This window comes from Miscanthus floridulus, chromosome 1 (genome assembly GCF_019320115.1).
Source record: "Miscanthus floridulus cultivar M001 chromosome 1, ASM1932011v1, whole genome shotgun sequence".
In the NCBI taxonomy this organism is placed as follows: domain Eukaryota; kingdom Viridiplantae; phylum Streptophyta; class Magnoliopsida; order Poales; family Poaceae; genus Miscanthus; species Miscanthus floridulus.
Window position 1 is genome coordinate 199,021,241 of NC_089580.1, and position 11,577 is coordinate 199,032,817.

Genomic DNA, 11,577 nt, shown 5'->3' on the forward strand with positions numbered 1-11,577 from the left:
TAGCATGCTAGTCAGCAACGCTGAGTTGCAAAGAACGCCCTGTAGTTTTTCATTTTTGCGCTAGTGTACATGAAGAAGGGAGGGGCAGGAGGGACATTTCGCATGACTCGTAGGATCATATCCACGCTGGCGTGCGTGGCTGGCATGCCACGCAAGCAAATGTGGTAAATTTGTATCAGTTTTTCTGTGTGCGGCTAAAAACGTAGTGGCAGCCGTTAAGGTGCTATCTTAGGAGTGACTATTTGATATAATAGTAAAAAGTTAATAATCCCGTCAATACGGAGTCACGGTCTCGGGAGACTTCCACAGACATTAGTTCCCTTCTGGATGAGGGCTGGGCTCAGCTGGTCTTGGACGGGCTGGGCCCAGGCGGGACCTAGGGGCAACATAATAGAAAATAATTAATTTCTTTAATTGTCTACTTTGAGATTCGTGCTATTTAAAAAAAGGGAGTACCAGAACCGTTGCCATATGTTAGGCCCCGTTTAGATCCAAATTTTTTTTTTGGGATTTTGGCTACTGTAGCACTTTTGTTTGTATTTGGCAATTAGTGTCTAATTATGGACTAATTAGGTTCAAAAGTTTCGTCTCGCGATTTCTCACCCAACTGTGCAATTAGTTTTTTTTTTCGTCTACATTTAGTATTCCATGCATGTGCCACAAGATTCGATATGACAGATACTGCGCAAAATTTTTTGGAATCTAAACGTGCCCTTATTTGGTGGGATCGACATATAGTAGGCGTAATGTCTTAATATCTTTTTATGCTTTTTCTTTGTTGTGTAGTTATAGTTAACCATAGAGCATTATGTGTATTTACACTAACCTTATCTCATGATCTCTATAATATGTATTTATGTTGTAACTTAAAATTAATGCAATTATACATACATTTTGTATTTTTAAGCTCACTGCTATAATAGACATTGTAATTATATTTGTCGTAAGAACTAAAATAACCGCTAAATACGAACCAAGCATAGCTTAATTTATTATTCTCCGTGGTGTAAATTGTAGCTTATCCACGTTCGAATCTCCAATTCACACGGATGTTCATATTTTCAGCTAACTATTTTTCAGTAGTAACTAAATTCCAATAAAGTGAACGCATGCGTTTGATAAGGTGTGTGTCGACTGAAAGTAGTGTTCTACCGTGCCGATGGCCTTGATGGTTTGGTGTTCATCACTCCACTGAAAAATGGTGTTCGAGGTGGCCTCTTGGGCTCACCCAGTCACGACTCACGACTAACGTCTGACGCGATGGCCCTGGAGGTGGTCGAACCTACACCCGGAACCGAAGGCCACAGAACTCAAGCTAGCTCAACCGACCCAACACGCACGCATCGAACCAAATTAAACCCCGTTGCCCCCTTTGCCGCCGCCGGCTGGTACACGTCTCCTCCGCGCTCCTCGCCGCCGCCGGAGCCGCCTCGCGGCGCGCTGTCTAACTCACCACCATGCTGCAGAGCAAGTCATTCGTGAAGAAGACGAAGCAAGGCCGCATCCAAAAGGTCACTGCTCGGGCAAACGCCACCATCTCTCGAGGTGCTCCCCCAAACCCTACCTGACGCCGCCGTCACCTCTCCGCAGGTCGTCAGGGAGCACTACCTCCGCGACGATGTCTACTGCGGCTTCGTCCCCTGCTCCGCCTGCGCCGCCGCCGCGGAGCGCAAGCTCGCCGCCGCCGCCGCCGCCATCCTCGTCGTCGACACCAACGTCGTGCTCCACCAGGTAACGGAAGCGTTCCTCCATCTCCCGCTTGGCCTAGGGTTGAGGGTGCGCTGGGATGATGAGTTGAGATGTTGCGGCAGATCGATTTGCTGGAGAACCCGGCGATTGAGGATGTCGTCCTGCTGTCAGTGGTGCTGGACGAGGTGAAGAATAAGAACCTTTCGGTTTTCAACAGGATCAAGGCACTGTGTACCAACAAAGCACGGAGGTTCTATGTTTTCGCCAACGAGCAGCACAGGTGGGTTCCTATTCTACCATGATGTCCTCATTTTAGAAAATTTGTTCAAATGATGTTTGCTCGAAGCCACACACTCATTTAACATGCAGCCTGAGTATTGGACCCCATTTTCACCGTTTCAGCATGATTGTATTGATGAAATGTCTTTATGCAAGCGCCATAACTGCACCATTACTTATCAAATAGTTTCATGGGAAGAATTAATAGCTGTTGGTAGATGCCCATGGTCTGAGAGGGCTACAGCTTTCATAATGCAAAATTGTCAATGTGTGTATCAATCTCTTACAAACCTAGGCTCTTCCTGACATTGCATTTTTCGAAGCGATATCGAAGCGGATGTACTGCATATATTATATAAAATTGTCATTGCATCTTTCGAAGCGATATCACAGCTATCAGTAGACGCCCATGGTCTGAGAGGGCTACAGCTTTCATAATGGAAAATTGTCATTGTGTGTGTCAGTCTCTTACAAGCCTAGACTCTTCCTGGCATTGCATCTTTCGAAGTGATATAGTGGATGAACTGCATGATAAAAAAGGCAATGAAAGTCCACTTTCTACAGAACTAGGTTAATCACAGCAATCTATGTTGGTATTGAAAATGTTCTCAGTGCCTTTTATGATGCAATTGCCTATCAATGGGGAATTTTGAAATCTAATTGCATGCTCTTCAGCTTCTAGTTGTGTACCACTGTAAATTGTGTAAGCTGTTTATATCAAGACTTGCGTCTTGATGGCAGCCTTCTCTTTCATTTGCCATTATATGTTTCTCATTTACTAAAAAACCAGGGATACTTATGTCAAAGACATGGTTGGGGAGAGCTCTAATGATCGTAATGACAGAGGTATGGAATGATTTTGTTAACGTGGTTATCTGATTCCACACACATTCATTTCCTATCATATATAGGACAGTTGTGCCACTGATTGTTTTCTTATTCAGCAATTCGTGTTGCTGCTCGTTGGTACCAAAGCCATCTTGGTGAGAGCGTGAAGGTTCTACTGATTACAAATGACAGAGATAACAAAAGGAAAGCTATTGAAGAAGGCCTTAACGCTGAGACAGGTGGATAGCATACTCCCACTGATTTATATATAGCTTAATATTTTTTTAATACTGCGAAATGATATTATGGTAGCCACAATCTCAATATAAAATTTCTTGTTCCAGTTGAGTCATATGTAAGATCGCTTGCGCAGCCTGGTTTGCTTGATTTGGTGGTTGTTCCATCTAGTGGAGATGTTACCATGGAAGATGTAGAAGATCATAGACCATCCAAGAAGAAAGTAATCTATAATGAGGTATGCTAATTATACAGTAGTGCTTTGTTGTGTTGCTGACATATATGCTCTTGCGTGAAATGTACTCCTCTGTTTACTTGATATTATTACAGCACAAACCAATGTCAGAAATTACATCTGGTTTGCGGTGTGGAATCTATCATCAAGGGAAGCTTCGAGTTAATCGTTACAATCCATTTGAAGCTTATGTTGGGAGCGAGAGCATTGGCGACGAGATTGTTATCCGTGGCCGCTCAAATATGAACAGGGCCTTTGATGGTGATATAGTTGCTGTTGAGCTTTTGCCACAAGATCAGTGGCATGAGTCGAAGTCTTTTATAGCAGATGATGATGGTATTTTCTTAGTGCTGAAATAACAAAGATGAAACACATCCCATTTTATTTTCTTATTTGGTGAATGTTGCTGTTTTTTCAGAAGAAGAAGAAGATGTCCATCTGGTCCCCAATAGTGCTGATGATGCTCCTCGGAACACCAGTTCCACACAATCAACAGTTGGATCGTCAGCTCCTTCTGTCTCTAGTCGTCCAGTTGGACGTGTTGTGGGTATAATCAAGCGAAATTGGAATTCGTGAGTTTCTATATGTTCTGAGTGAGATTTCTAATGTGTATACTCCTGATCTCGGGATCATATGATAAAGTGCTGGTGTTCTGCAGGTACTGTGGGTCCTTGGAGCTGATGGCTATGCCTGCTGGTAGTGGGGGCGTTGCTCATGCTTTATTTGTTTCAAAAGATCGAAGAGTTCCTAAGATCCGAATTCAAACCAGGCAGCTTGAGAATCTCGTGAACAAAAGAATTGTTGTTGCGGTTGATTCATGGGATGTTTTGTCTCGATATCCATCAGGACACTATGTACGCACCATTGGAGATATTGGTGACAAAGAAACTGAAACAGAGGCAAGTGTACTTAAATTTGGAGTTGCATCAAGTGCATCTTAAAAATACTTGCATGTAAGGGCATATTCTTGATGGTATATGTTAATGGTGTTTATGCATGAAGCAGGTTGTCTTAATAGAGAATGATATCAACACCAGGCCTTTCTCTACTCAAGTCCTTGCTTGTTTGCCACCTTTACCTTGGACATTATCACCAGAGGATCTGGCTAATCCTAATAGACAAGACTTGCGCCCAGTGAGAGTCTTTAGTGTGGATCCACCAGGTAATTTAATCAGGATACCTGCAATATATTGCTATTTTATGTATCTGGGTCAAGCCCTTATGCTTCAGCTGCTTTATAGGTTGTCGAGACATTGATGATGCACTACATTGCACGCTACTTCCAAATGGGAATTTTGAAGTTGGAGTCCGTATCCTTAAACAATTTCTGCTGTAAATTCTTCTGTTTAGTTCAAATTTATGAGCAAATTTATATCATGTTTTCTTCCTTGGTGATCTTTGAGTTAATATTTACCTACTTAACTTTGTTTGAGTTGATGATAGTTCATTTTGCAAATTGTGACTATGCTCTTTTGCATCTACCATTCTATTTGGCTTGGAGTTGGAGTGTATCACATAAAATTGATTGTCTAGTATTAAATGGAATTGGTTATTATGCAAATAATGCAATTTTATTCTCCTAAAATACACATCTGCATGAGTCTGTGTCATCGGAAAAGAAGTGCTACGCAAGAGGTTTTAAGTTAACTCATGGTCTCTACTTGGTGTAGACTCTGTTTAGAAATCCTTTTTCTTGATAAAATCCATTTTCTGCATGTGGGATAAAATCGTTTTGCCTCATCTGATTGGGCACTACTGGTTTTCAATTGGAATGCCCATCTTCCAGGACATAAAATGTATAATGACATACAAATGAATTAAATTGACATATTAAAAGTGGGTTCAAACAGACTATTGCAAATATGTGATTATCTATGTTGTACATTTGGTTCTTGAAATTTGTTATATTCAACCAATTTACTTCGTCTCGGTCACAACCTCTCTGTCCTGGATATGCGATTTATCATGGTCATTCACTCTGCGTTACTGATACAGACTGCATTTCTTGACTTGAGCTGACCAGATATTGCTGATGTCACTAATTTTGTTCACCCTGGTACCCCTCTTGACGAGGAAGCTGCGCAGAGGGGCACTTCTGTTTATCTTGTTGGGCAGCGGATTGATATGCTTCCGAAGCCCCTGACTGAAGGTGCTGATGCTTCTTACGTGGCATGCATATGGATTATTGAATTAACTAAAATCTGAAATTAAATGTTGCTGTTTTATTTGAAGAAAAGACTGCCAGTTTGTAGTATCTGGATTGACTATCGATTTCTCTTATTTTGGTTTCCAGATGTTTGTTCACTTCGTGCTGATGTTGAAAGGTTGGCATTCTCTGTCATTTGGGTAAGTCTAGTTCATGACAACTTGTTATTTCGATTAGCACTAGTTAGATATGTGTTGCATAGGATATTTTGATTGAGGTGTTACCTTTTCAACTGTTATCTATATATGTTTGGCATATGGAGCAAGTCCACAGTGCCCTCCTCCTAGAACTATGAACTCAGGTAGTCCACAGTGGAGGACACAGGCCCCAGGCTGGCTGTGCTGCAGCCCGGGTCCTTGGCCAAGCAAATCATGGTAAATCACCTAAACAATGAAGGATTAATAGGCTCTAGTAGTCTATTTGTAGCAATTTCATGTGTATCTCAGCCTGTGGCCTAGCTTGATCTTGGATCCTCCCCTGGTATTCCATATTATACCGACCACCACATGGTTTCCCCTCATATAGCAGAACAATACTGCTTGCAAAAATGGTGCTTTCACCTTTTGGTTTTGTGACATGATATTACTTGTTGCACTTGCTGCCCCATGTCTACTATTCTGAACCATGATTTATTAATAACATTACCTTTTATGGCTTTCCCCCACAGTATTGTTCTGCTATATGAGGAGAGCAATTATTTTCATCTGTCAGGCATTTAAATAAGCGTACTGATACTGACGTTTGGTATTTGGAACATTATGTTTGCAGGAAATGACTCCTGATGCTGATGTCATATCCACAAGATATACAAAGAGTGTTATCAAATCTTGTGCTGCAATGTCTTATGTCGAAGCCCAGGCAAGAATGGATGACAGGTGCCTTCTGCATTGCACTTTCTCAGAATATTACTATACATTTAAGTCAACTTTAAGTTGGTCTAATTAGTCAAGAATGCACCAGTGAACTGATTGCTTTCTTTTGTTTATTTTTCAGCCGTTTAGTTGATCCACTTACTGTAGACTTGCGGAACTTAAATTCATTGGCAAAGGTCAGCTATCGTGTTTCACTCTTATCACACTATACCATCTAGTATTTAATGCCAATAACATCACCTTATATATTCATGCTCTGATTGCTTATGCAGATCATGCGACAACGACGTTGTGAAAGAGGAGCTCTGACTCTTGCTTCTGCAGAAGTAAAATTTGAGATCGATAGTGAAACTCATGATCCTCTTGACATAGGTATGAGGTCCTGTAATGCTTATCGGTGTTATATTTCAGAATTCGCCATAAAGTACTTACATAGTTACATCAAATTCAATAGGAATTTATCAAATCCGCGAGGCAAATCAAATGATTGAAGAGTTTATGTTGGCTGCGAATGTTTCTGTTGCTGAGAAGATTTTGAAGCACTTCCCCTTATGTTCATTGCTAAGGTACATATTGTTCAATTTTTTATCTTGTCACATTCCAGATCAGGTTGAAGTTGTGCACATCCAAAGATATTGGAAAAGCCCATGGAACCACACTGTGTCCATTAAAATGAATAGAGTCAGTGAGGATCTGCCAACCATTTGCCAACTTATTTGTGACCTTTCTTTTCAACCCTTTAAAGTTATATGTAACCATACTATACTTAATATCACAAGTTGGTCTAAACCTGAGGTAGAATTCCAAAATTATCATGACTGTCATAACAGACCTTAAGGCTGTATATCTCTGAAGAGTCTTGTTACACACTGAAATGAGCTGTAAAATTATTGTGCTGCTTCTAAACATATCGCATAAATATGATCACTTTTGCACGCAGTACCAATACCGATATTTTGGCAATCACGTAAACTGATTCAAGTTTGTGTACCACTCTTGTTTCTTAAAAGCTAGAACCACCAGTTCAAAAGTTCATTTGTGACTAGGCTAGAAGGTACTACCTAAGAACACATCAATCTAATATCATCATTCCGGTCTAAAAAGTGTATTCAATATCATGCAAATTTGTGTTTCTAAATTGAAAGTTTGTCGATTGTTGGCTGTTTCACACTGTTTGTCTGCATGCTGCTTCTGCTAATCTGTTGATGTCTGTTATCATGCAAATCAATCTTTAATAACTGTGTTCTCATTGAACATTACCATTTTTACTTGATCTTTTCTAAGCCTGCAAATTTTCATTTTGTTGGTAACAGGCGTCATCCTAGCCCAACAAAAGAGATGCTTGAGCCATTACTCCGTACCGCCTCTTCTGTTGGCCTCAATCTGGATATATCATCCTCAAAGGCATTAGCTGAATCACTTGACAACGCAAAGGTGAGACCGTTATGTATTATTTTACTCTTTGGATGCTTCATTAATATCATTATATATGATAATAGACTCTTATGCTGACCCTTTATTACTGCATGACATGCAGAGCAATGACCCATACTTCAACAAGCTTATTAGAATTTTGGCGACTAAATGCATGACACAGGTAAGATTAGGAAATGAAGTCCCTATTCTAATTTACTGATTTCAAAGAATCCATATAACTTTCCCTGTTGCAACACACAGGCAGTTTATTTCTGCAGTGGAGATTTGACCTTTTCTGAGTATTACCATTATGGGCTTGCAACTTCTCTTTACACTCATTTCACCTCTCCCATTCGCAGATATGCAGGTTTGTTTTCCATCCTTAGATGCTCTGATGCATGAAAATAATATCTTTGATGGGTCGAATGTAATTGAGAACCTGAAGCCATTCAAGCCATTTACTTGGCTATTTTCTTCACCTGGCCTTTCTAGCTAATTAGCCTTTTTCGATGATTGTGTCTGAACCTAATCTAACGTTTCTTTTTGTTACCTGCGCGTAGCATGAGTGAAACTGTTAGAAAAAGGTTACTGTGATTTTCTACCTATTAGCTGACTGACCACAAAGACATAGTGATGTTTGCCATTGATGATACTACTTTTCCCTTTGACGAGAATTTATTTTACTTACATAATAACCCCAGGGATAATAAGCATTAGCTGGATCCTGCAGTACAAATCGTACTCCCTCTGTTCCAAATTATAAGTCGCTTTGACTTTTTTAGTTCATCCATTTTGCTATGTATCTAGACATATTATTTATCTAGATTCATAGTAAAATGGATGTACCAAAAAAGTCAAAACGACTAATTTGGAACGGAGGGAGTAATTAATAATATTGACAGAAAATAGCAAGTTGGTGTAGTTTATGTATCTTTACATCATCCTTTGTTGCTATTGGTGTATGCCTGGAATAAGAATCGATAATACATGCCAGTGGGCTTACTTTGTGTTTCTAAGTGCTGTAAGGAAATAGAACCAATGGCAAAGGGACATATTAGCTTTGGCCCTGTAGTTGATAGCATGATAGCCTGCTATTAAATCCGCTTTTTTGTTAGTATAAGATATACCTTGGGACAGTGAATCCGATCAATTGACCTTTCGCATGTATATGACAAAGATAGTGTTGTGGCGTTGTGTGGAGTGCCATCACACAGTGATAGTGTAGTCCTGCAGATGAGATCGGTAGCATACACCCTATGATATTTCATAGCATAGTTGATCATGCAGTCCTAGGCAGCCTGTAGAAGTTTTTGAAAGAAATGTAGCCTGTAAAAGTATTGCAGCACATATTAAATTGTGAGGATGATCCTGATTCTACATCCTTTTGTTGCAGATGTTGTTGTTCATAGACTGCTAGCTTCAGCTCTAGGTATTGCAAAGCTCCCACCAATCTTTCAGGATGGTCCACAACTTACAGGAATCGCTGACAGTAAGAAATGAGAAATCAAATCCAGTACTTGAGCATTTATTTTATAAGTGTCACTATTGTTTACTGATACTGTTATTGTGCCAGACCTGAATTACAGACATCGAAATGCCCAGATGGCAAGCAGAGCATCAGTGGAACTTCACACCCACATATATTTCAAGACAAGGTACATATCTTGATTGTAGATGACATAAGTGTGTTGTAGGTTAGAAGTAGATAATATTGAAATGTGACAAGGATGGTGGCAAAAAGTAACGACATCAAGTCTGTTCAAGCCTTAAGGATTGTGTACATTGTTTTCTGACTGCCTAACTCTTTACCGTGCAGGCCAACTGACACTGAAGCTAGGATAGTAAAAATCAAGGCAAATGGTTTCATAGTATTTGTCCCAAAGTATGGTTCTCTCCCTTCCAACCTTCTCTGTGGACTCAATGTTATGCCCTTCGTTGTTTTTACTCCTTTCTCTAATCAGGTTCGGCATAGAAGGGCCCATCTACCTTACTCCAAAGGGAGACAAAGGTGGTGATTGGGTAGTCGACGAGGTGCACCAGAGAGTAACCAAGCCCGGAACAAACATCAGCTATGCTGTCCTCCAGACTGTCAGGATTCATATGGAAGTAGTTGAACCTCAGCCTCATCGCCCAAAGCTGCAACTCACCCTCATATGAAAAATGTACAGCTGAATTGTAACATTAGTGTTTTCCCAGCCTCTTACACCTCCAGCCCATTCTTTAATTCAACATTGGTGTGATTTTCGATTTGTAACACTAACCACATGGTCAGGATTTTGTAGTGTCAGATAGTTTTTCTCAATACATGGGTGGTCTCTATGCATGGAAGCTTAGTTTCTGAATGGTACTCACAGCAGAGAAAATATACAACGTTGTATTCTGTTAATGTGATAAGAGATATTGTATGTAAATGTGACAGGCTTGTTATTATACGAACCATTGATTTACATGGAAAGAAAACATTATTTTGCATGGCCAAATCTTGCTAATGTTTACCATTACTTAAAATGGTGTTGATACAATTTATGTTCCTCATTTGTCTATGCTATATCATCTCCCCCATTCAGCTAGTTTCAGTACTGGTAGCTCACAGTACGAGTGACATGAACACCGTCGACCAAAGCGTGAGAGCAAGGGCTGCAACTAGGTGCGTCCACAGGAAGATGATAGAGCACTCTTCCCCCACATCAAACAGCTGAGCTATTGCGCCTGAAGTAGAGAAACAAATGATCACAGGTGAGACAAGGGCATCTCTGATGCTGAATTGTGTGAATAGAATTTCCATTACCGACGCTCATGGCTGGAGGAACTGTGTGTTACGAAATGGTGCCTGTCTGCCAAAACAGATGATCTCATCCGTACAAGCAAGCAGTTAGGATTAGAGATTAGATTAGCAGTTAACTTTCCCGAACAGTCACGTCCGTACGACATCCGTACGACGTCCGTACAGCGTGACCCTTCACTTGTATATATATCTAAGAGATCAATGAAATCGATGGTTGTTCCCAAATCTTGTTCATTTTTCATTCACTTTAACACGTTATCAGCACTGCTTTACTAGACAAGACAGAGAGAACGACGACGTAGAGGCAACGAAGGCCTCTGAACCCACCGGTAAGCATGACGAAGATTGACTTACCGTCGCATGTTGTTCGTCAACTGTTCTTCGCCCTTCGCCGCGTCGGTGGAGTACGCCGTGGCCCGATCCGCCACCATGGCCACCATGGACAACGCCGCAGCGTTTTCGAGTGCCTTGGGTCTCGTGTTCGCCACGACAGTGCCCATGGTCATGGCTGAAGGGACCGTGACGCCTAAGAGGGGGGGTTGAATTAGGCAACTTAAAAATTCTAACTCTAAACTATGGCATCTTTTTCTAACCCTAGTAAAACCTATGCAATAGATAAACTATCTAGATGTGCAACTATGGTTTTGCTAGTGTGTTGCTATCTCTACCGCAAACATAGTAAAGTAATCAATGTAAATGTGGAAGCTAAAGAGCAAGGTAGAGATATGTAAACTTCCGTCGACAACTCCGGTATTTTTACCGAGGTATCGAGAAGCGCGCAAGCTTCCCCCTAGTCCTCGTTGGAGCCCCTCGCAAGGAATCCCTCGCAAGGGCCAAGCTCCCGATCGGGTAACTCCGTGGATAGCCTCGGGCCTTCCCCACGCGCAAGTGGGTCTCCGACGTGCCTTTCGGCAAGCCTCTCCCGGATGCTCCCCGCCATCTTCACTATCAAGCTTCCGGCCGAAATGCCGCGGGTCTTGTTCCCTCCGGTACACGGTGACGGCCACACCATAAACGCGGTTGGTGTGAT

The 11,577-nt window shown here is 41.2% G+C and overlaps 1 protein-coding gene across 1 annotated transcript; it reads left to right on the forward strand.

Annotated features, from left to right (window-relative positions):
• Positions 1–1,301: 1,301 nt before the first annotated feature.
• On the forward strand, positions 1,302–10,234 carry LOC136508789 (exosome complex exonuclease RRP44 homolog A-like). Its single transcript, XM_066503565.1, has 24 exons — positions 1,302–1,511; positions 1,591–1,731; positions 1,812–1,969; positions 2,759–2,814; positions 2,913–3,035; positions 3,141–3,271; positions 3,364–3,604; positions 3,687–3,840; positions 3,927–4,167; positions 4,274–4,430; positions 4,510–4,578; positions 5,292–5,417; positions 5,562–5,614; positions 6,243–6,349; positions 6,468–6,522; positions 6,619–6,718; positions 6,801–6,912; positions 7,660–7,780; positions 7,884–7,943; positions 8,024–8,129; positions 9,156–9,251; positions 9,336–9,417; positions 9,579–9,644; positions 9,724–10,234. The coding sequence occupies exons 1-24, from the start codon at positions 1,458–1,460 to the stop codon at positions 9,917–9,919; spliced, it is 2,805 nt and encodes a 934-aa protein (XP_066359662.1). The 5' UTR covers positions 1,302–1,457; the 3' UTR covers positions 9,920–10,234.
• The last annotated feature ends 1,343 nt before the right edge of the window (positions 10,235–11,577 follow it).

Bases quoted from the DNA above. Each gene is read 5' to 3' on its own strand.
- LOC136508789 (XM_066503565.1), top strand. From the start codon at position 1,458: ATGCTGCAGAGCAAGTCATTCGTGAAGAAGACGAAGCAAGGCCGCATC. The intron at 1,970-2,758 runs GTGGGTTCCTAT...CTAAAAAACCAG, and splicing joins TTCGCCAACGAGCAGCACAG to GGATACTTATGTCAAAGACA. The intron at 4,168-4,273 runs GCAAGTGTACTT...TGCATGAAGCAG, and splicing joins ACAAAGAAACTGAAACAGAG to GTTGTCTTAATAGAGAATGA.